This window comes from Paramormyrops kingsleyae, chromosome 4, assembly GCF_048594095.1.
Source record: "Paramormyrops kingsleyae isolate MSU_618 chromosome 4, PKINGS_0.4, whole genome shotgun sequence".
NCBI lineage: Eukaryota > Metazoa > Chordata > Actinopteri > Osteoglossiformes > Mormyridae > Paramormyrops > Paramormyrops kingsleyae.
The window spans coordinates 28,342,848-28,367,385 of NC_132800.1; the positions used below are offsets into that span (position 1 = coordinate 28,342,848).

The 24,538-nt window shown below is 49.1% G+C and overlaps 2 protein-coding genes across 4 annotated transcripts; both read right to left on the reverse strand.

Moving 5' to 3' along the window:
- Nucleotides 1-1,112: 1,112 nt before the first annotated feature.
- Nucleotides 1,113-6,987, reverse strand: LOC111851403 (programmed cell death protein 6-like). 2 transcript variants are annotated; one of them, XM_023826307.2, is made up of 6 exons: nucleotides 6,664-6,987; nucleotides 5,470-5,531; nucleotides 4,350-4,394; nucleotides 3,182-3,340; nucleotides 2,877-3,039; nucleotides 1,113-2,788 (listed from the first exon to the last, which is right to left on the reverse strand). In XM_023826307.2, the coding sequence occupies exons 1-5, from the start codon at nucleotides 6,723-6,725 to the stop codon at nucleotides 2,885-2,887; spliced, it is 483 nt and encodes a 160-aa protein (XP_023682075.2). In that variant the 5' UTR covers nucleotides 6,726-6,987; the 3' UTR covers nucleotides 1,113-2,788; nucleotides 2,877-2,884. The 2 variants fall into 2 exon arrangements, with proteins under 2 accessions (XP_023682075.2, XP_072567128.1); XM_072711027.1 differs by having other exon boundaries at nucleotides 2,877-2,986; nucleotides 6,664-6,974.
- A 2,443-nt stretch (nucleotides 6,988-9,430) lies between these two features.
- On the reverse strand, nucleotides 9,431-24,391 carry LOC111851419 (importin-4-like). 2 transcript variants are annotated; one of them, XM_072711025.1, is made up of 30 exons: nucleotides 23,719-24,391; nucleotides 23,129-23,215; nucleotides 22,164-22,243; nucleotides 21,210-21,251; nucleotides 20,449-20,578; nucleotides 19,958-20,137; nucleotides 19,766-19,831; nucleotides 19,551-19,652; nucleotides 19,320-19,403; nucleotides 19,070-19,222; nucleotides 18,698-18,751; nucleotides 18,474-18,583; nucleotides 15,616-15,724; nucleotides 15,258-15,387; nucleotides 14,794-14,907; nucleotides 14,595-14,708; nucleotides 14,225-14,348; nucleotides 13,628-13,739; nucleotides 13,421-13,539; nucleotides 13,245-13,322; nucleotides 13,082-13,139; nucleotides 12,879-12,984; nucleotides 12,584-12,777; nucleotides 12,416-12,463; nucleotides 11,652-11,777; nucleotides 11,327-11,553; nucleotides 11,050-11,182; nucleotides 10,628-10,732; nucleotides 10,414-10,483; nucleotides 9,431-10,344 (listed from the first exon to the last, which is right to left on the reverse strand). In XM_072711025.1, the coding sequence occupies exons 1-30, from the start codon at nucleotides 23,782-23,784 to the stop codon at nucleotides 10,214-10,216; spliced, it is 3,252 nt and encodes a 1,083-aa protein (XP_072567126.1). In that variant the 5' UTR covers nucleotides 23,785-24,391; the 3' UTR covers nucleotides 9,431-10,213. The 2 variants fall into 2 exon arrangements, with proteins under 2 accessions (XP_072567126.1, XP_072567127.1); XM_072711026.1 differs by lacking the exons at nucleotides 23,129-23,215; nucleotides 23,719-24,391 and adding an exon at nucleotides 22,553-22,605.
- Nucleotides 24,392-24,538: the final 147 nt, after the last annotated feature.

The following is a 24,538-nucleotide window of genomic DNA, read 5'->3' on the forward strand; positions in this document are numbered from 1 at the left end:
CTCCTCACCCCCTTGTCTCAGATTAATTACTTTGCTCTAGTGTATAACAGCAGAGCCTGTCCTGCCCTTCCTCCTGTCTCGGGGGCAGTGCCCGTCATTCGGGCCCGCAGTGAGGGAGCCGCCGGCATCACCAGTGCCAGTCACGTCCAGCTCTCCCGCCGGCATCACCAGTGCCAGTCACGTCCAGCTCTCCCGCCGGCATCACCAGTGCCAGTCACGTCCAGCTCTCCCGCCGGCATCACCAGTGCCAGTCACGTCCAGCTCTCCCGCCGGCATCACCAGTGCCAGTCACGTCCAGTTCTCCCGCCGGCATCACCAGTGCCAGTCACGTCCAGCTCTCCCGCCGGCATCACCAGTGCCAGTCACGTCCAGTTCTCCCGCCGGCATCACCAGTGCCAGTCACGTCCAGTTCTCCCGCCGGCATCACCAGTGCCAGTCACGTCCAGTTCTCCCGCCGGCATCACCAGTGCCAGTCACGTCCAGCTCTCCCGCCGGCATCACCAGTGCCAGTCACGTCCAGTTCTCCCGCCGGCATCACCAGTGCCAGTCACGTCCAGTTCTCCCACCACATCCCAGCAGAACAGTACTGGTTGCGGCAGCTAGATAAGGTCCACAATGAAAGCCTTGACAGATGCTGACGGATGGAGCATAAATCCATGCTGGACAGCGGAGGGAAATTCCACATGAATGGAGCTTGTTACTTTTGGCGGACAGCCTTGGTCTCGTACAGAGTCCTATTTTCGTGTTCTGCGAGCCCCCCTCACAGGCCGAGAGAATGCTGGCTGAAGGGGGGGGGGTTACGAGGAGAGGGTTATCAGCAGCAGCACGATGAGCGACATTCTGCTGCGATACTAATAACACCTCCCACTTATACTGCTGAAGACGGAAGCAGCTACCATGACAGACAGCTCAGCTGAGGGAGACGGGAGCGAAAGCTTCTTGGGGGGGGGGGGTGCTGGTTTGGCTGCAGCGGAGCTGCCCCTCCTCATCCGTCATTTTTAACAGCCGAAGGGCTCCGCTGGCAGGAGTGGTTGCGGAAATGCAGGGGGCAGAACAGCACACTTGTGTACTTAGTGAGGGCAGAGACAAAGAAAACCACACCAAAACTCCAGTTACATTTGGATATTATTTTACTGCAGTGCACTTGAAACATTAAATGGGAAGCAGCTGGCTTCGCTGTGATTGAAGTCACATCAGCAGAGCTTCTGGGACAGCGAGGCGGAGGCAATAGTTTCAGTCGAACTGCTCCATGTCCTTTACAGTCAAAATTTTTATAAAGGCAAGTTTTTATAGTAACAGTGACTCAAACTCAATGGAGAGTGAGCTGCAGCATAACATCGGCATTTCACTGTTCTCCCGTAGTCAGACTTTATCCCATCTCAATGATTCGCCCACATCCATGCATCACAGCACGACAGTGTAAACTAAAGCGGCGCTGAAGATAAACAAAGCAGATCATTGAGTTCTGTGTGGAAGCCAGAGGTAAGACTGCTTGTATCTGGCATCACCTCACCAGCCTGTAAGGAGACCACATCACACGCATAAAACTAACGTTACAAATAGTACCACAATATACCTGAGTGTTAGAAGTTATTTTGTAAAAAATATGCTTAATAAGTATTAAGTATATCTGGCCATAATTTAAAAAACACTTTACTATAAAAATGTCTTTAATGATCTGAACTATGTGTATAAACTGCACATATATTTAGACAGTTAATGCACAGTTAAGTATTACTCATACAAATAATAAACCACCATGTACACAAAGAAGAAAATCTATTGATTGATTAGTTTCGTTATTTTGTTTCCAGTACATTTAAAGGTTGCGTGATTTGTCATCACAAAAATAAAGCAATTTGCTGCCCTCTACTGTAAAATAAGATGCATTGCACCTTTAAAGTGCAAATTCAGTAATGTGGCACAATTATTGTAAACAGGGACACAATACAATGCTGCAAGGTTAAATTACAAATGCGCTCTGCAAGGATTTTCATTCAAACAAGCCTTCGCAGTATGAAGCTGAAAAATGCACTATTTTTATATAAGTGACAAACTGCCCTGCTTCTATTGCAAACCATCATTGATGATGCGTCTTAATTCAGGCGCACCTACAACTGCAGAACTGTTAACGTGCTTGTGAGCTTGTAGCTGCACACTTAAAGTACTCGAGCCGAGTTAATTCCTAATTGTGCTGAATACTAACACTGCTTAAAGCCACACGCCGCAGCCTCAGGAAAAACCAAGGACTGATGCTAAGCAAGTTTTTTAAAGTTCTCAGGAACTTTGCACAGGTAGCTGCTATACAACAAAACATGGCCTCTTTTGAGATGATACAAAATGTTCCTGTTTCCGGGAAAAAAAATATATGTTAGTATAAATATTCTGCAAAAAGGAACAAAAAGCATTTATGTGTCTAAACGTCTGCCTGTAAAAACACAAACCTTTCTTACAATAAAACCAGGGTCTGTAATTACTATAATTACAAGATTCATGTCTTTATCAAATGCACATGAAATCTGTGCTTAAAATGTTGTTTATGATGTAATTAATTCGTACACAATGAACATGCATGTCACTTGTATTCCTGGTTTTCCGCCGCAGAACGATACACAGTCTGTTCACACTCCTGAGTGAGAAGACAGTTTGGAAGGTTTTGCTTTCCAGAGCAGCCCGGTGTCCTAATTCACTAGGCAATGCTGAAGATCATGGACAAATACTGCTCATAGGAAATGAGAATCCAGCCATCTTGATCTGTGTCGTACCTCCGGAACACATCTGTCAGCCTCTGAGGAAACCGTGACATTTCTGATTAACTGCTGTCCTACTGAGAAGATGTTTTTCTCCACGCTTCCATGGCAGGAGATCTTCCTTACCTGCAGCACTATACAGCACTGGATGAAGTCGTCGAAGGCCACCTGGCCGCTCCTCTGCCTGTCAAACTTGTCAATGAGCGCCCCGTAGAACTGATCTGAGAGCCGGTACCCTTCATAGAGAGAAACACAGAGGCCCCGTTGAACTGATCTGAGAGCCGGTACCCTTCATAGAGAGAAACACAGAGGCCCCGTAGAACTGATCTGAGAGCTGGTACCCTTCACAGAGAGAAACACATGGATGGATGGATGGATGAGACGGGAAACTGGGGCAACCCTAAATAAATACAGGGGTGCAGGATACTCACCAAAGCCAGTGAGGGCCTGCTTCAGCTCCTCCTTGTCGATGAAGCCTGAGTTGTCTCTATCATAGGTGCGGAATATGTTCTGCCAGTCGTTAATGTACTTCCAAACACCAGCAAACTCGTTAAAGTTCACGCCGCCTTTGTTGTCCCTGTCAAACATGGCTTTGAAATGAAGAAAAAGAAAAATCAGCTGCTATTAACTTAAAAAGCCATATTCGACCCAAACAGTTCATTTTCTTTACAGCATTACATGCACTGTGCGACTACAAGTGCATGCAAAGCAGTCGTATTTAACCATTGGGGAAAACATGATTTTCATGTAATCTATGTGTAGGAAAACACATTCAGTAATTAATATGATTGTTAAAGCCTAATAAAATCATTTGACCCGAGACAATAACTATCTAAAGCAGGGCTCTTCAAATCTGGACCTCGATTCCAAATCCAGGCCTTGTTTTCAGTTCTCCCAGGTAGTTAGTTTAATAATTACTGATTCTGATTGGTCAGAGGCTTCACACTTGACTGACAGGTAAAGGAAGGCTGGAAAACCAGCAGGGCTCAGACCTCGAGGACCGTGATTTGAATAATCCTGATCTAAAGTATTATTTTTACAAGGCAGGGGCCAACATAGGTCACGTACGGACACACAATGAGACTGTGGGTCAGTGAAATGAAGCACTGTCTGGACTGTGGAGAACATGCGGGCCACACCCGCACAGAGCAGGGCTGGGATTTGAACCCGCAGCCCTGGGCCTGGGAGACTGCAGTGCCAGAGCATAAACACTCCGCCACCACAGCCACTGGCATGCTTAGGGTCTCTTTTCCTTAATGGTTTGGCCACAGATTCAAAGCTGATTCCTTTGATCACGAACAAATAAACGTCAAGCACTCTTTGCTGCTGAGAGTTTCGTTATTTTGGAACCACAAGTACCACAGTGTTTGTGAAGCACAAGTTAATCTAAATCACCAGCGCTTTTCTAACTGCCACTGTCCTCCGGGGGCAGCACTCCGGAACTTTCCACGTGTTTCTGGGTCTCTGGAGAAAACCACTTAGCACCATATGGCAACTATATTTATGTCTGGGGAAAAAATCTATATGTGCAATATGAGCGTATGAGAAGAACCTCGAAATGCTGCAGGAGGCCATGAAATAAGGGCAAAGCAGACTTACATATAATTGAATGTACAGTCACAGGATTGAAAGGTGTCCATGTACCTATAAAAAAGGGAAGAAGAAAAGCAAAAGATTAGATATGAAGTGTTATACGACATCCTCTGTACGTTTGTATTCCTCTTCCTGGTCAGACCAAGCACAGCCCAGCCTGCTAACCTAAAGCCAAATCGAGGAGGCTGGGTCATAGCGGACGGCAGCTCCAAAGCCTGCTGAGGTCCGCCAGCCAATCGGGAGGCACCGGCTGACGATCCCCAGACAGAAAATCAAGGTCATAAGAAACAACGTCCCATCCCTGGAGCGACCCGGGTACACAAAGATCCCTTATGCCCCAAACATTCTCACTCTGGCAGCCCCGAGGTTGTCATGGATACACTGACCATCCAAAACAAACACTGCCGGTCAGGAGAGGAAAAACCAGGGCTGCCTCTGCCCGGCCAGTTGGGGGCAGCACCTACACTTTCTGCTCCCTGCACTTTCAGCACATGCCCTGGTTGACAGCCACCCCCAAACACAGGGTGGCGCTCTCAGCACAGAAGGGGAAAATGGAGGCCATGCGGACCCTGAGACAAACTGATGTACCTGTCAAAGTGTGCTACTGCACACCCATGCAGCAACAGCAGGGAACGTTCCACAGCAGGGAATCTGTCTACTGGCCTGCGTACTGCGTGAGAGGGACTGAAATACTGGCAACGTCAGTCATCACTGAGGAACCGATATATTTATATATATTTATAATTAATTTATATAGGGTCGCTTCATAGAAGCGCTTTGTGTACCTTCTTTAATTTAAATTTAATTGCTTACGCATGAAGGGCGCCTCACCACAAATATGTAAGCAGAGTATTTTATAAGTTCCAGGACCCAACGACAGTACTGAGACCAACTATAACAAAGGCTAGAATACGTCATGCACAGAGAGACTACATCACTGTAATGTGGGATTGTAAAAGACAGAGCCCCACTTCTTGTGGTGCTCGGCCTAACCTGGTATGTGTAACAGCAGGCATGGCAGGGCAGAGGATACGGTATGTCCCGTTGGCGGGGAAGCGCGGAGGAGGCGCGGGAGCTCGTGTCCCGTTCGCGGGGAAGCGCGGAGGAGGCGCGGGAGCTCGCTTACCGTTTGACAGAGCCTGCTGGAGCTCCGTCTCCGAGATGGAGCCGCTCTGGTCTTTATCCACTCTGCGAGCAGCAGGTCGAGTGTCAAGTTAAAAACAACCCAGAGCAACATCAATGTAAAACTACGTTACGGCTCCAATATGACTCGTTTAATTACAATTTAACGAGAATATAACTGAAAAGCCAGCTGGATCTTTTTTATTTCCATGTTTTGATCACGTTTTGAGCCTAAGCACACTGTTGCAATACATGAGAAATGTCAAGTTAATGAATTCATTGCAAACAAATGATCTTGTTGGTGAAAATTAATGCATTTTCACCAACAAATGCATTTGGTCGATACATTCCGGGAAGTCTTCTAGACCCAATCACAGGAGTACAGATTCATGCCGTACTTTATATGTACAAAGATATGTTTTCAGTCAAGCACATCCATATCTATCATCCAACCAGTTGTTCAGTTCACGGTGACTATAACAAGAGATCCCGAATATTATACTGAACTGCAATTCTTTTATGTTAGCCAGCTTATGTAGAAACAATCGTTTAAGTAGTTTAAACAATATGAAACATCAAGGAAAACCACAGCAACGCCATTACAAATATTCGCAAATATTCGGCGTCATTCTGCACGACAAATAACCCAAGCTTCTACTTTTTGTGCAACGACACTAAAACTGCGTGCTCGTGCATGTTAAAATGCCACATTGTGATTCACCCATCCATTTCACTGACAAATACTGGCACTAAAACTGGCAGAGCGTAAACAACTTTATTTAAAGTAGCGAACTAATATATAGGGACGAAAGCGGCTGCGGGCGCAGCGCCTGTCACTTTCGGGCGCCCAGGGGAGCGCTGCCGCTCCGGCCGCTGCCCAACGAGTCCCTTTGATTAAGCGCATATTTAGGAAATGAACCAAGCTGCCGTAGCCAGAATCCCCCGCCCCGATCTGTCAAGCATTTCTCATTGTGCACAGTGAGCATAAAAACGTCCTGGAAGGACCACGTGACCGTATTCCGCCGTTTATAACCGGGGGACTGTAAAGTTTAGAAAGCGGGGATCGCGTTCCGCTTAGCGCCACCACCGTAGCTAAATCACCAGACTGCGGGATTCTGTTACACGCCGTTAGTTTCTGCAGTAATGCGACGGTGTTAGTGTCAGCTCACGGTAAATACGCAAGTATGTTTTCTCTTACCTCCGAAATATATCCCACAGAAATCTCTGATCCGGGGGAGCACTATACTGTGGATATGCCATTTTAGGGCCACTCTCCTGGTTTGTAATATGTCATGTGAGACGGTAATATGTCGGTTTTTTCCCCAATCCGAAGTTTTATTCGGTAAGCAGCCCAGTCAGGCTCGCATTGCAGCACCACCTACCTACTAAATAAATGTCGCATGAAACGTCAGCTCCCCCCCCACCAGCCCGAAATATCTCCACCAGGTCTCACAAGTTCACTTGTAAACTAAACCGGCTGCAGCGCAGAAGCTGACAAGTCAACTGCGCGTGACCGAGTAAACACTGGGGACGTTCAGCGTATGGTTAGGTTAGGGTGTATGGTGTTCCGTTGAACAGCCTGATGGTGTCCTGCGGATCGGCATGTAAATGCAGAATGACACACATCGGCAGGAATGTCTTTCAACGAAAAGGCAACACATTTTCGAACGAATAATATACTTTCCTGCCAAGTACGATAGCTGTATTATTTTTTTTCTCTTTTTGCAGAAGCAGTTTCCTTATACTTGACGTGCTGCTAATTGTCCTTCTAAGTGGGGACTGAGTGAAATTTCAGAAACTCATTGTAAAACAATTCAATAATTAATGTATTATTGAATTGGTCAACCTGTCAGAAAGTAGGCTATATAGTACTTAATTTTAGCAGCTTGTACAGGTCCAACACTATAAGCCCGGGACTACAAATGAAATGGCAGAAAATGAGTGAGCAGTGCGCATTTTATGCCTTGCTGGGATTTTCAAAGCAGCTGCATAGTCTGTCGCCCCCTGGCGGTTGGGGCCCATGTGGCAAGGCTAAATCAGCGGCCCTGCCCTTCTTGCCCTTGCCAAGGTCCGCCACTGCACTTGCTTCTGCTTGTTCTGTGTATTAAGTTGTTCTCCATCTGTTTGTTGTTGTGCTGTATCTATTCTCTTCTACCATTCACCACAGGGCAGGGGACACAGTGGATGGGATGCCAGTCAATCACAGGGCACAGGGCAGGGGACACCCTGGACGGGACTGCAGTCCGTCGCAGGGCACAGGGCAGGGGACACCCTGGATGGGCTGCCAGCCCATCAGAAAGCACACACTATGGGCAATTCAGAGATGTCAGTTCACTTAACCACATGTTTGGACTACAGGGGGGACCAGAGTACACCACACGACACAAGGTCGACACTCAGTGCCACAAAGCTGGAGATGTGACATTCCATGGGCATCAGCATCAGCACTGTTTACACCAGCATCAAATTCCATAGATTACTGGCCACAGAACGTCTGCCAAAATGGTACAAGAAAAGTTCCCCTAACGGCAATAGCACTGAAGAGCAAATGACTAGTCACATTTCTTAAATATATGTATACAGCGTTCAGCTGATATTGCCTGGTATCTCAAACATTGTCTTCTTCGTGTTTATGTTGTGAATTCATCTAAGCAATGGCAATTCAATCTCATTCGCAGCAGAATCCCAGCTAATGAAGACGGGGCAGTTTATCAGACACCGGACAGCTTAATAAAGTCACAACTGAATGACACATTACACACATTCACAGGGAGTGTTTATATCAGAGGGGGCAGCAAGGTGTGGACTGCTGAGGGGGCATCAGGGAGCAACTGACAGGGTGTCAGGCAGAGCAACGCTACAGCACAGGCAGCAACAGGACCCGACACCAAGCAGCCCAGCACGGCACAGTGCAGCGCAGCACGGCACAGCAAAGCGCTTTGCAGCCCAGCGCAGCACGGCACAGCCTGCCAAGCAGACAAGAGAGCTGATCGCGAGGGTACAGAGCCAGAGAAGGCGGGCAGCGGACCAGACCACAGTCTAGCATGGTGCGTGCCGAGCTGCAGTGGGCAGTGCCCATGTGCGTGCCCCTGCCTGTCGACATGCCAAGCCCAGAGCACTTCTTCCCCTTCTTGGACGGCACACTGGACGACCTGGGCATCCTGCCGTGAGTTTGCCGCTTTACCGCACGGTGCATATGAGAGCCCGGCTGCGTGCTGCGTGTCACGTATCTGCTGCCTGCACAGGTCGGAGGTGAGGGAGAAGGTGGTGTGGGTGGACACCACACGGACACGGGTGAGGAGCAACTCGGGGGAACTGAAGGAGAAGGAGATTGTGGTCCTGGAACTGCGGGTCAAGGCACAGCAGCCGGGACAGCGCCAGAGCCAGGAGATCGTGTACAGCACCGAGAGTCAGACACAGCGCTCCTACTGCAGGAAGGGCCCAATGACAATGCCGTGGGAGGACGCATCAGCAGGTGAGAAACACGCCCCCTGCAGGACGGATGCATGTAAAAACCTGGCGTAGCAATCGGCTCACACGGCCGCCACATTTCCCATAGCCCGGCTTGTAATCCCTGCGTGGCCATTATTAATGAGATCACTCTATAAACCCACAAGTTCACTAAGGTCACCGTGTTCCCTCCCCTGAAACCGTCACTGTGCTGCCTGTCCTTTGCACGGGAATCGGCACTGATGCACCATTCTCTCCTCCCCTCAGAGAGCCGACTGAAGCCAGCAGAGATGCTCCTTGCCTTGGACACAGAATTAAAGCCAAAATGGCAGAAGACAGAGAAGAAGCAGAATATGTGATCAGAAACAGGAGAGAAATGACAAGATAGAAGCACAGCAACACTGCTGCAAGCCCACCTGCCAGTCCTTAGAACGCTTTACCCTCTTAGCGCAGCACATTAATTTTACCACAATGTATTAATATCTTTCTGTTGTCATGGACACAGGACAGAGCAGTCTGGGTAAAGTGGTGTGAATTTATTCAGGGACTTACAGCCATTTAAGTGTGGGTAACAAAAACAGCCTAAATAACTGATTTATCTGAATATTATGTACGCAAGCGGAAATAAATGTGTCTTACTGCCTGCTGTCCAGAGAGTCTCATCTGAGGCTCCTCAGAACCTCTGGAGGGTACGGAATGGGCTGGAGTCACACCACACTGAAGCCTGCAAGATCACAGAGGCTCTTCTCTAGCTAGAGAGCAGAGGGTCTAACCCATTTAACCTTACAAAGCAGGTTAAAATTAAAAGAATCTTTTCCTTAGTGAGCTCTGCTATTTATAAATACAAAATCTGAGCCCTTGGTAACCCCACTGCAAAGTAACACCTTTACTAAGGCAGTGCCTCAGTTCTGAGACTCTCTCAGAGATGCAGACACGGCCAGGAGGGCTGGCCAAGGGCCGGGATTTGACTTTGTGGGTGAATCCATTCACAAGACGGACCCCCGTTCAAACGAGAGTGAATGAGGGCACCTGACACACCGACCATGACCTGTCCCCCTGGTCTCCTGCTCCGCTCCCCGTACCTTTGGCAAGGAACTAGCTGACAGTGACAGCAGATGACAGTGTAATAGAAAGTGCACAAGCCTGGTTTGTTACGTTCTTAGTTTATGTTATGAGACGTACGAAGTGCTGAGGCACATCTCTGGTGGCTGCGAGCGGCTGGCTGTTGGACAATTCCGTGAGTCTGAAGCTCCCTGGGTAGATGATGTTTAACCAAAAAGAAATGGACTAAGATGAGTCTACACTGGCGTGACCAGTGCCACGAGCGCCGCCTTCCTTTCACTGGGAAGAGACATCACTGCACACTGGAATTCACACGAATGATGCTGAGCCAATTTTCTTAGAAACAGTAGCAATGTGTCCTGGCCATCTGAAAGACAGAAACATCTCTTAGAGCGTATTCATGCTGCCAGAAGGCCGTGGGGCACGGAGTCCTTACCGGCATCGAGGTCTTTGGTTCCTATAACATGGCTGGATGCAGAAAGTACAGCTTTAATGTGACTCACAACCTAGAACACAGCAATACATAAGAGATTACTGAGAAATCATTCCACCAAAAGCTAGTGCTAAACTTGCATCTTCAGTGAGAGACCCCACAAACACCACCCTCACCTAATACTATTCAACATTAGATAAATACTGCACAGCCATACCAGTGAGGGATTATGGGAGTACAGGAAGGCCATGCAGTCGAATACGGTCCGGTTCTCCTCCAGATCCACTTTCAGAGGAAGGTGTGAAAGGAGAGCGGGAAACACCTAAGATGTCATAAAGGTTACAGGACACCAAAGATCACTGACATGAGGACGGCATTCACAGTATCAGCACTCCTAAAGGTTACAGGACACCAAAGATCACTGACATGAGGACGGCATTCACAGTATCAGCACTCCTAAAGGTTACAGGACACCAAAGATCACTGACATGAGGACGGCATTCACAGTATCAGCACTCTGATCCACTCCTAGCAGAAACAGCACGTGCACTGAAAGGGGAATTAATGCTGAATCTGTGTGTGTATGTGAGCTCAGAAAGGGGAGACTGCAGGAAAATGGCAGTGGGAGAGGAAGCTCACCTGTTCCAGTGGCACACACGGTGTGTTGCTGGTGATCATCCTGCAGAGGGCACCGCAGACATTATCAATAACCCTCCTGTCCGACTCTTTGGACAGGAGAGATGAGAACAAGGAGAGCAGCGTAGGGTAATTCCTGGGGAAGCGAGTCAAGGATGGGACAGGGACTGAAACCACACAGGCACAGGAACACTAACGTGGCACACTGACGAGCGACACAGCCAGGGTAACACGCAGCCCTCATCAGCACATAGACACCCAGGGATTTCTCACAGGATACTCTGTGATAATCGGCCCAGCAGCCTTGGCAAGCGAGCCCAGGCCGAAGACGCTGTTGTTGCGCACCTCTGGGTCACTGTCTCGCACCCCAGCCATCATCACCGGCAGCAGCCGGTTTGACAGACGCCCAGCGACCGGCCTGCCGCCAGACACGGCCGCCAGCGACTGCATGATCTCGGCCAGCGTGCCCTGGGCGAAGGAGCGCTCCGCCACGGTGCAGGAGGATTTCTGAAGGAGGCAAACAGAGGGCACCTATAGGCATCCTGCTCTATCACACTCAGCCATCTGTGCTGTGCTGCCCCCTGGTGGGGCACATGGGGACTCACGGCCTTGTTCATGATGAGGGGCAGCAGCTCATTTAGAAAGGGGTAGAAGGTGTCGGCAGGAACAGCAGAGGCCAGGAGGGGGATCCCTTCACCCGCGAACTCCTGCAGCATGGCGTCAAACTCAGCCTGAAACCGGGGGGGTTATTTATACAGCACATTTAAAATCAAGTAACCAAAGTTGTACCGAAAAGCGTTGTACAGAGTAAAGGTGAAGTCACACTAGCACAAACACAAAATGACATACAGCATCAAGCAAAAGTGGGCGTGGTAAAGGATGTGACATTTTGTTTTAGGTGCTGGTACAGTGATGTTCATAAGCAATAATGTTCATAAGCAATAATGTTACAGTTTCACGAAATCGCTCTGGAAATGAGGAGAGTAAATTAGGAGAGTAAATGAAACAATAAAATAAAAAATAAACAATTTAAGCAGAGCAATTAAAGGTGCCAAAAGCCGAAGGATTAAAATATGTTTTTGAAGAAGGGGGACACGCCTTCGCCAGCAGGCGGTTATTCCACAGCCTAGGAGCGGCTGCTTTCAGGCAGCCTGACACACGGAGACACTAAGCAGGGCACTGGGAGAGCCGGCACTGGGAGAGCCGGCACTGGGAGAGCCGGCACTGGGAGAGCCGGCACTGACTGCCCAGCAAGGGGCCAGAGCCTGGACAGCACTGCAGGGAAGCATGGCGAGGGCCAGCCCAGGGGCTGACCGGCAGAGGGAGAGGGGCCCAACGCCATGGAGGTGGTGGGGATGGAAGGCCTCACCTGCTGCTCATCATCGGCTTCATCACCTCCTCCATCTTGGCAGACCGTCTGCGCAGAGAATGCGGAACAATTTCAAAGCTAATTATAGGTATTAAAAATCACCTTTTTACACTGTACTGCGTGTTTGTGGGAGGTTCTGCACACTGGTCTCACTCCCTCTCTCCTTACCTTCTTTTTGAGGACACTGCGGATGACCTGGCTGATCTCGCCCAGCCTACCAGCCGGCCGCAGCGCCTCCCCCTGGCAGGACTTTAACACGCCGTTCATGGACTCCAGTACGGCCATCACTACCTGCCTCTCATGTTCCTGCCTCACGGCCTCCAGGAAGCTCGGGAGCACCGTGGACAGAAGCTTCTGCAGAGCTACGGAGGGGAGGAAGAGGCTCAGACGCAGAACTGCAGCCAGCACTGCAAAAAGGACAGACTACTGGGAAAAGCGGAAAGACCGGAAAAACAGGCTGAACCTTGGTGGTTGTCCTCCGTGGGGTTTCCCTGCCACACTTTGTGCTGTGCACAGCAAAACTGGCCCATGGACGCAAAGGCAGCCCTGCGCACATCCTCATGGGGGAACTGTAGAGATGTGAGCAAAGACAGGGGACCTGCTTAAAGACCTGCCTATCCAACGAGCTGACCCGCCCGTGCAAGAGGGACACACTGAGCGACTCACATCACGCATCTCAAAGACCTGCTGGAAAGTCACCTCCAGGAAGGGGAGGAAGGCAGTGCTGAGGAAGTGAAAGGGAGTGAGAGAAACAGCATGAAGTACAGGAATGCTTCAACGGCGCCGATTAAAAGCCCAGACGGGGTTATCTACACGAGGAGAGAAGTACCCAGTGTTAAGGGCGAGTTCTCCCAGCGCATCACAGGCGTCCTCCTTCTCATCAATGTAGGCATTCTCCACACTGAAACTGAGGAAGGACGGAACAGGCAGAGCTTCAAAGGTCAACAAAGACTGAAGGTCAGCAAACAGACTGGAAAGCAGCCAGATGAGGATTTAAAAATGCACCCAGTAATGTCGCTCTCATTTCCCTCCTTCTCTCCTTCCTCATCCAAAACTACGTCACCACTGTCGTCGTCATCATCGTCATCAAGGAGGACAAACTGGGCTTCTTCGTCTTGGTGAGCCTGAGGAGGAACAAGGGAGCGATGAAAGCCTCGGCTGAGGGACCATTTCCTCGGGGTGGGGTGGCACTGGCAAGGCACACGCACTGACCGTGACTCCCTCAGTGGACTTGAGTGACAGCAGCATGACGGAGGTGATGGTGCTGAGGTGAGGAGTCAGACTCTCCGGACTGACGGTGGACACAGCGGAGAAGAGTGAGTACCTGGGGGGGGGGATTAATCAATGAGTTACTGCCTCAGATAATCAAGGATGTGTTGTATGAGACAGTGACAGACAGGCAGGCAGAGACAGACTGGCAGGCAGGCAGAGACAGACTGGCAGGCAGGCAGACACAGGTAGGTAGGAAGAGAGACAGTGACAGACAGGCAGGCAGAGACAGACTGGCAGGCAGAGACTGGCAGGCAGGCAGAGACAGACTGGCAGGCAGGCAGACACAGGTAGGTAGGAAGAGAGACAGTGACAGACAGGCAGGCAGAGACAGACTGGCAGGCAGAGACTGGCAGGCAGGCAGAGACAGACTGGCAGGCAGGCAGACACAGGTAGGTAGGAAGAGAGACAGTGACAGACAGGCAGGCAGAGACAGACTGGCATGCAGGCAGACACAGACTGGCATGCAGGCAGACACAGAGGTAACCAGAGAGACAGAAGTATAGAAAAGATAAATCACACAGTGGCAGACATCCTTACGTGCAGCGGCGCAGATCGGGGTCGTCGACAGCATCCATGAGGTTGAGGCCCAGCTGCACGCACTCTGCGGCCAGGGGGCCAAAAACATCCTTCCCCACGGTGCGAGCCAGTACCGACAGCGTGTCTGCGCAAGAGGGGAGTGTCAGAACCCGGCTGCCAGTACCGACAGCGTGTCTGCGCAAGAGGGGAGTGTCAGAACCCGGCTGCCAGTACCGACAGCGTGTCTGCGCAAGAGGGGAGTGTCAGAACCCGGCTGCCAGTACCGACAGCGTGTCTGCGCAAGAGGGGAGTGTCAGAACCCGGCTGCCCAACACAGAACTGACAGGGTATGAGAGACACAAGGAGGCTGATGAAGCTGAAAGATACAGACCCAAAGCCTGGGTCTGCAAACACCTCACTTCCTCCCGTATGTCCGTGAGGGAAGCCTTCAGGCTCTCAATCACCGGGGGGAAGTGTGGCACCAGCATCTCCTTTGCGGCATTGGCTGATAGGAATGGATAGGCGTGGTTAACTGGGGCCGATTCACAGACACCTTCTAACGGTCAGAGCAGAATACTGTGCAGCCCTACCGATGGCTCCAATAGCACTGACAGCCAGTTCTTTAATTTTCAGGTTCTCCGAGTTGTTCAAAGCACCCAACATGGTCTCCATAAGACTGGGCAGGTATGGCTGGATTTCACCACCTATGAGCAGCAAAGAAAGAGAATTGGCACACATGCCAGCACCATCTCAGGTATAAAGACTGGTATGATGTACAAGGTCACCCAGAATTCCAAAAAAGGAGGTATTCAGTCTGTCTAACTATTTAATAACTACAGACTAGTTCAAGTCCATCTACAGCAGGATGAAAACTGCTTCACTAACTACTGGTCAACTTATTCGAAATGTGCAAAAATAAAATGCACTTTTTGGTCAAAACTGGCCACAGATATTTCTCAGTTTGGGCCTTAAAAGAAAGAGAAAAGGAACGGCAGTGTGTTCTCTCACTGAACGGCAGTGTGTTCTCTCACGGAACGGCAGTGTGTTCTCTCACCCAGGTTCTCCAAGAAGTTCTCCAGGGCATAAAAGGCCTTCGTTACATGTCCAGTCTTGGCTTGGTTCAATCCCGACAAGTATCCCATCAACAGCGGCATCAACTCAGCGCAGTATTTACTGACGTCCGGCTAAAAAGGGACGATGGCATTGAGTGGATTGCGAGAGGAAGAGAACCTCAAATAGCTCAGCAAATTCCATGACAGAACTATGCACACACACAAAAAGGAAAATGCATGGGATGGCAAAACAGAACAATGAAATATATGCAAGTAACCACTGTTCGTTTACAAATTCTTCGAACAAGTGACTGAATAAACACGACACCCAGATACGCAAAACATGGAAGACTTGCCCACCTGCAGATGCTCGGAAAACTGTCCCAGAGCAAAGAGACCAGCGCTGCGCACCAGCTGATTGCTGTCCGACAGACTCTGACACACAGTCTGCAACGCGGCAGGCAGCATCCTGAAAGAGAGCTCTGCTGTTAACACTGTGGAGGAGCCGATCCATGTTTTTTCAGGTTCCGATACACGATTCCGATACAACATCTCTTTTTACTTTAATATTATTATATATTTATAGTTAATATATTAATATTTTTAAACTAGCAAATACAAATGAAACAATGTATGCCAAAAAATGTATTAAGCTACTGGTAACATACATAACGTTCTGTTCCACCTCGTTTGTACATCTTCTTTTAAGCGTTTTTGAGGCATTTGCAGTTCAACTTGAACATCTTCCAAGTGAGGATACGCAAGTGGCGAATGCTTAAAATGCCCCACAGTGTTTCTCCACTGGCAACAGTGTCATTTACACATTGCTGCGATAGCAGCCCCTCCCTGTATCCCAAGCTGCAGTGAGCACGCAAAACAGCCCAAGCTGCAGTGAGCACGCAAAACAGCCCAAGCTAGCGACTCCCAAGTCATCCATTGCTTTTTTCATTACTCACGTTGTCTCACACAGTTGCATACACTTTGTTTAATAGGATGTTCCACTAAATGCTACTCCACCTCTCAAAACTTCATTTTTGCAAAGATTGTAAATCACTGTGCTACTAGTTAAAAGCGTAAAATACTGCCAGATCATCACCCTCCCATCTGATGTTCCAGCAGGCTACCACCGACTAGGACAACAAGGCTGGACTTGGCCAGACTCCAAGATTAAGCTGATTCTGATGAGTGTGTTCTAGTGACCCACATCCTGCTTACAGAGAAATCAAAGCATTACACACATCTGAATCTGTTCCTCGGAGACTTGCAGTTAGGGCGGGTGATGGAATGGTCCTTATGGATGACCCTGCAGTTATGACCCACTGGGCCGGCTACTTTGAGCATCTGTTTAAAGCTGATCTTCTGGCTTGAATGTTGGACATCTCTGGGTCCACACTTCTCGAGGCTGATGCCCCAATCAGCTGTGAACCACCCAGTCTCACTGAGACTGCATGGGTGCTGAATCAGCTGGGGGTAGGGAAGGCCGCAGGGATCTGTGGTATCCGGGGTGAACTTCTCCAGGCTGGTGGTAAGGCTGTCCTCCTGTCATTGCAGGCAATCTTTGCTTCCGTTTGGGAGTCAGGCATCATCCCCACTGACTGGAAAACAGGACTTGTAGTCCCTATCTGGATAGGGAAGGGTGATCACCTGGATTGGGGCAGCTAAAGGGGGATAACACTGCTTTCAGTGCTGGGTAAGGTCCTTGCTAGGGTCATCCTTAAGGGGATCCATGATTACTTGCCTATCTGTCAGCGACCAGAGCAGTCTGGTTTTACACCTAAGAAGTCTACCATCGACTTCATCCTGGCACTGAGGGTTCTCATCGAGCGCGAACATCGGCAGAGGTTCTTTGCAGCCTTTGTCAAATTTTGTAAAGCGTTTGACTCAGTTGATCGAGTTGTCCTGGGCGACACCCTGAGACTTCGCAGGGTCCCCCCAAAGTTGCTGGACGTCATAGCCGGCCTGTACACTGGTACTGTGAGTGCAGATTGGAGGGGGAACCTCCCCATTCTTCCCAGTTGATTCTGGGTTCGCCTGGGGTGTTCATTGCATGTTGGGCAGGGTTGTGGGGTCCAGCAGCTGTAGCTGTGGGGCACCTGTTGGTGAAGGAAGATTTACTGATCTTGACTTTGCCGACGATGCTGTGATCTTCACGGAGTGACTGGAGGCTCTGATCGGGGCTCTCAAGGGACTGAGCGAGGAGTCTGAGTGTCTGGGCTTGTAGGGTGTCCTGGATAAAGACCAAGATCCAGGCCTTTAATGACTTCTTGGGCACAGCCATCAGTAGTGTGTCTGTCTGCGGGGAGAATGTCGACCTTGTCGAGAGATTTACCTACATCAGCAGTGACATTCATGTCTCTGGTGACTCTTCCTATGAAGTCAGCAGACGGATTGGAGAGCATGGGGGGGTCGTGAGGTCGCCGGAAAGGGGTGTGTGATGCTCCTGATATCTTTACAAGAGGACAAAAGGTCCAAGTCTTTAGAGTCCTGGTGCTCCCTGTCCTTCCGTATGGCTGTGAGACATGGACGCTATCCAGTGAGCTGAGATGAAGACTGGACACCTTTAGTACTGTGTCTCTTCAGAGAATCTTTGAGTACCATTGGTTTAACTTTGCATCAAATGAGTGGTTGCTAGAGGAGTCCTGAATGAATTACCTGCATTGTGAGGGAGCGTCAGTTACCCGAACGGTTCTACCAAGCTGAAGGGATGCCCACATAACACCTGGCTGCGCCAAATGGATGCCCAGAGTGTGGGACCATGTGTCTGCCTGGGGGGGGGGGGGGGGGGGTCGGCAGCTGGGATCCCGAGGAGTTTCGCCATGTCGTGGGTGTGGCAACACACTGCATCAGTGCATGCTCCCCAACCTGACCTGACCAGATGTTTACATTGTCCAAAATGCACTGTTAATACGTTTTTATCATCTGTCTTGGCCAATCTCTGTGTCTCTGCGACAGGACGGCAGGCAAAAGTTCAAATAAAGAATGACGTAGAAAATAACGAGTGTGTCCGAGCACTCATAAATCTACGAACTACTTAGCGTTACAAAGTTTTCGGGAAAGCCACCCCCGAATATCAGTTTGCCGCATCTCTAGTTATCACACTATGTTATGCTGAGAAGGAAACGCGGCAGAACCAGCATGAAGAGGGAGGGGTAATACTGCGCGTAAATACCTGACGGACAGTGCCACTGGCCAATGAAGTAATAGGAGGCAGAGCTTACCTTGTGCGCATGTGGTCTGCGCAGCCTTCGGCCAGCACTGCCAGACACATCAGGCCTGCCTTCTGCTCATAGGGGTTCTTACTAGACAGGCAGGCCTGCATGAAGGGTGTCTGAAACAGACAGCAGAGCAAATTCTCACAACAGGCATTGCGCTGTGTGCACGTTGGACACCCCCAGTATTCACAATGCTTACAAAAAATGCTGAAATAAGGAAGCTCACTGACCAGCTGCTGGAAGAGCTTCTCAGGAGGCAGGTGCATCGCAAGGGTGTCAATGACCTGGATATGTGGAGGAGGACAGGAGTGAGCTACAGCAAGCAGCACAGGGGGGAGGGAGGTCACCACAATCAGGTCGTGGGCAGAGCGCCACACTGGGAGCAAGACTGGTAAAGATACGAGGGGATGGGAAACTAAGCAGGCAAAAGACAGAGGCTAGGAGCCGCGGTAAAATACAACTACTGTAAAAAAATGCAAGAAAAACTATTTATGGGAAAAATTTGTGGTGCTTTTCACAAGGTAAGCAAATTTCAGTGAGGTGTTATTTTGTGCCAGGAACAAACAGGACAAGGGCCGACGTCGGGCTCCCTGACAGCCTACCTGAGCGGCCAAGTGCTTGGGGTTTTCAGCATCTTCACCATTCTCTGCATCCTCCTGATCCTCGGGGTCCTCCTGCCCAGGAGGGGGCGCCGCACTCAGCACCGGGAACACAGTCTGCAAAATAGGGCTCAGCAGCTTCTGCTTTAAAATAACCTGCAAGAAGTGGACATGTGTGCATTAGCAGAAAAAGAACGGCTAGAGAAGAAGAAAATACTGTGAGATGCTGTACAAGGCGTTAAAGGACAGCTACCTTGCTCTTGAGTCTGATGAGGAACGCTGTGCAGGACAAAGCCTTCATTCGCAGGGAGTCGCTGAGAGATGCATCTGCAGCAATCTGTCACACGCAGCAGGTGCACCGCGCTTTACATATACAGCTTATTGCAATAGTTTTCATCCACAAAAAGCAGCTACTTAAAGGGAGGAAGCTGAACGTTGTGACGCTGAGCGACTGTGATACGAGAGCTCAGCACCAGGGACTCACCTCTAGCCAGAAGCGGACGATATCGGAGACGTGGGGAACCATGACGGAAATGTCACTCTCCATCATTTCGTCAAACACTTCCATTGCCTCACTAGCCTGATCCTATTATTTACATAAGTTCGTCAAATTAACCAGTAACAGCCAGTATGTGATGCTTCAAAGGGCAGTTCGACAAAACTGATTGAGATGCCAGTATTTAATATTAAAAGACCCACCTGATCTGCCTTGACAAGATGTCTTATGGCGACTGAGAGCCTTGGAACAAGGGAGCGCATCATGTTCTGAAAATCATATTAAATGTACATAAACACAGAACACACAGCTGCAGCATAAGGCATCGCAGCTACCTGTAAGGCATTAGAAAGTGCATCCCAGAGGGCTCGCCGTCAAGCAGCAGCCGGACTCACCAGCTCCCCCTGTCCGGTGTGGGCAGTGATGGCCGTCAGGGTGAGAATGCAGTAGTACAAGGCAGTGGGGCTGCTCAGGTCCTGCAGCACTGTGTCAAACAGCCGCAGAAGCTGCCGGTAGTGAGGCTTGAAGGCCTCCGGGTTGGAGTCCACCACTTTACTGAGCAGCAGCAAGCCAACCTGCAAAGGGGAGGAGTGGCCTAGGTGAGCTCTCAGGGACCTGCAGTGTTTCTGCTGTGAGGCGTCCGTACAGACTCCATAAAATGATGCTGTACTGCATCACGGCACAGCCATGTGACGCACCACGGCACAGCCATGTGACGCACCTCGGGGCAACTCCGTCGTGAAAGGCGCTATTGTCGAACGCGTCACCAAAAACATCAGTAAGTCACAAGACATTCCGAACGGTAAAATCAAACGCAGGTTACAGCCCCCGTCCTCCTCCCTGGGCTGGAAGCAGCGGTGAAAGTGGCCCGGCTGCCCAGGGATACCTGTCTGTCCTGGGGGTTGGAGCTCTTGGTGGACTGGTTGAGAAGGTTCAGCAATGCGGGCCAGCGGTCAGGCGTCTCGTGCTTCACCAGCACAGCGCTGAGCTGGGACAGCGAGTGCCGGACCACGTGTCTGAGAACAGAGAGGGGACACAGTTCTCTCAGGGCCCGACACCGACGCAGGAGGGGCTCACCTGCATGTTCAATCAGCACAACAAACCCAGCACTCAGTCGGATAAAGCTGAGGGGACCCAGGCAGTCCCAGGTTACGCAAGAGCTGCATTTCCTGAGTCTGTCTTTCAGTTGAATTTGTAGGTAAAAACGAACAATAAATGATTCATAATAATAATAATAATAATAATAATAATACAAAAAATTATATTATTTATACAAAGTAACTACATACGGCACTGTACAGTGTCACAAAGTAGTGTGCATGTTCACTATCACGAGCCACTGTATTTAACTAGAACATTTGATATAACGGGCTTTATGGCAGTCCGCTCGTAAGTCTGAGTTGTCCATAAGTTTGACGTTCATTACCCTGGGATGACTCATATAATGTTGACCCGATTATGCAGCAGTTTCTGCCTAGTAAGTGTCTGTTATTACCACGCGGGCATTTCTTACTTTGATGCCACTCCAAGCAGTCAGATACTTAATTTGAATTCTCCCATTTTGTTCTTCACCAAGAAAATGTCACGTCAATAAACAAAAAATACTGTGGAGACATCATGAACACAGCAAAGTCCAAATGTACTCACTCTGTCTCTTGCTGAAATGCTTGCAGAACCACAGCCTTCAGGCTACAGAGCAGGAAAAAGTAAATAATAAAGTATTTTTTTAATTAATTAAATAAATCATGTATTTGGAAAAAAATATTCACAAGCTAAGGATTTACAATATTAGCATGTATAATAAAGGTAAATATGCAAGTCAAATGAAGAAAGGAATATGCTTTCCCTATTAGTGCGTGAGAAAATGAAGAAGCTGTCAAAAGTAAACAGAAAAGGAATAATGTTTAAATTCAGTCTGTATGACTTAACTTTACAGGACATGCAGAGGCTCTTACAGAAAAGTCTAGGAATTAAGCGTTTCATTTAAAGGCAAGCTGACTTTGACCACAGTTTATGCCTAGAAGCTCGTCCACCCGGGACCCTGAAGGTTTTTACTCCTCAGTACTATGGGGCTTCCTCCATTTTTCCCAGTATCATGAACCATTTACTGTCTGTGTACTAACAACACTCTTGCTAAGTGCTTGGGACAACTTGCTGTGGAATATATATATATGTATAACTGAACTATCCTGATTACAGTAGGTGTGGCAGTGGTGCAGTGGATAGCACTGTCACTCACACCTCAGAGACCTGGGTTCGAGTCTCAGCCCGAGTTCTATGAGTGTGCAGTTTGCATGGCCTCCCCATGTCATCGTGGGGTTTCTTCCCGGTATTCCGGTTTCCCACCCACAGTCCAAAAACATGCTGAGGTTATTTGGAGTTACCAAACTGCCTGTAGGTGTGAGTGTGAGCGATTGGTCTGTGAGTGTGAGTGATTGGTCTGTGAGTTTGAGTGATTGGTCTGTGAGTGTGAGTGATTGGTCTGTGAGTGTGAGTGATTGGTCTGTGAGTGTGCCCTGCGATGGGCTGGTGCCCCATCCTGGGTTACAGAAGATGGATGGATACAGTATACGATTGTATTTCAAAGACAGTTTGGGGAACCTTTCTCTGTGGTCTGGACTGATCTTCTTCCAGTGTTTCTTCACCCGCATCCTCAGCATCACTGCAGCAGACTGCCGAATCTTAAAACAAAATGCATATATCATATACACACACATACTGTATATACATGCTCATTATACAAGGCAGTGAAACGCAGAATCATTTGGAAGGTGAAGGGGAGCAAACACACAACTTGAAAGGCAGCTGACCGCATTACACTTTCCCATTTAAAGTCTTACCTATACTGAAATTACTCAGTCTATCAAAATACGTTTTAATCAACCAACAAAAGCTGACTAACAGTAGAACCTGTGCAACTGTGCAGTCAGAACACAGTGAAAAGCAGCTCAGCACTGAATTACATGCCAGCCACCCTGAACATGTTTTACCTGGGGATCCTGTGATCCGGTCATGACTGCACACAGCACTGGATTACATGCCACCCTGAACATGCTTTACCTGGGGATCGTGTGATCCGGTCATGACTGCACACAGCACTGGATTACATGCCAGCCACCCTGAACATGCATTACCTGGGGATCGTGTGATCCGGTCATGACTGCACACAGCACTGGATTACATGCCACCCTGAACATGCTTTACCTGGGGATCGTGTGATCCGGTCATGACTGCACACAGCACTGGATTACATGCCACCCTGAACATGCATTACCTGGGGATCCTGTGATCCGGTCATGACTGCACACAGCACTGGATTACATGCCAGCCACCCTGAACATGCTTTACCTGGGGATCCTGTGATCCGGTCATGACTGCACACAGCACTGGATTACATGCCACCCTGAACATGCATTACCTGGGGATCATGTGATCCGGTCATGACTGCACACAGCACTGGATTACATGCCAGCCACCCTGAACATGCTTTACCTGGGGATCGTGTGATCCGGTCATGATTGCACACAGCACTGGATTACATGCCAGCCACCCTGAACATGCTTTACCTGGGGATCCTGTGATCCGGTCATGACTGCACACAGCGCTGGAATTACCGCTGGGTCTCTGAAGGCCATTTTCAGCTGAGCTGTAGCCTGGGTTGAGTCAGAGGCACTGTTACTATCCAGCAGCATGTGCACCTAATACTGCCTTACATACTCATTAATACTCTATGATGATGACATATCATACTCTGCATCATTACTGCGGGGAAGGGGAGGAATTATAATCTACAAGGGATATGCAAATCCTGTCAATAAAACTTCATGACAGTTTAGGTAAATTAATGATGTCACTTTTATTAGTGTACTTAATTTATCGTTATGCACGGAGCATAAATTTCAAGGGGTGTTTACATTCAGGAAAACGATACTGTTACCCATTGAAGACTATAGCCAACATCCAGCCTGAGACTTGTTGTATTATGCAGACAAAGTTTCATAAGTTTAAGGTGTACTCAAGCCAAGTCATTAGACCTGGCAGTGAGCTAATCAGACTACAACTCGACAGAAATCCGGCGGCTAACAAACATACAGACTTAAAATAAATAGAAAGATCCAAAAATCTACGGACACGGCAGCTTGTACATGTGATTCACCTGCTGGATGGCGGCGCTGTCGGCCTGCGTCAGCTGGGACAGAATGCGCTCCAGGTCTTCCGTCATGGTGCCGGGTTTTATGGCAGAGATTCGGCCTTAACACGGGCTTGAAAAGTGAGGATGCGAGCGACACGGTTAAATGGCGCGGCTTTGGTGAAATACACCGACCGACAAAGCGTGACAGCCACCGAGCGCGAGCCGCCCAGCTGATCTGGAGTGCGCACAGTCGCCACGCGGACCTCAGAGAGGCTCCGCAGTTAAAGGGCCAGCAGCACGTCGGCTGGGCGCCGGTTCTCCTCGCGCTGTGGGGGACAGCGCCCCCTGAAGGAGCAGAGGGCCTATGCACACACAGTCACACACACACATACACAGCTCTCTTCCTACTTCGGCCGGCGAAATGCATGTACTGCCCCCCTCCACACACACACACACACACACACAAATTTCGCCGCGTCTCCGACGGTGTTGCGGGATGGGGGCGGTTTGTTAAGTCGGCTCCCCCATCAGAAGATGCTTCCCTAGGCGGCCGAATAGGCCTATTGATTGAGCGACACTGGTGTGATCATTCATATTAATGACGGTAATCAGATCGAGTTTTGTACAAATGCCACATTACTTTAAACGGGGAGACGATGGTAAATTTCACCATTCAAGCAACCATATACATTACTTTATAAAAAAAAATCTCTGACATAACTTTAGCAAACGTGATTTCTCTTGCATCATTTTACTATCTTGCGTAAGTTTTCAGATAACCAACTGTTTTTTTTTCATACATCCATTTACAATTTAATTTAAAAATACCGGACATTTCCCGGTG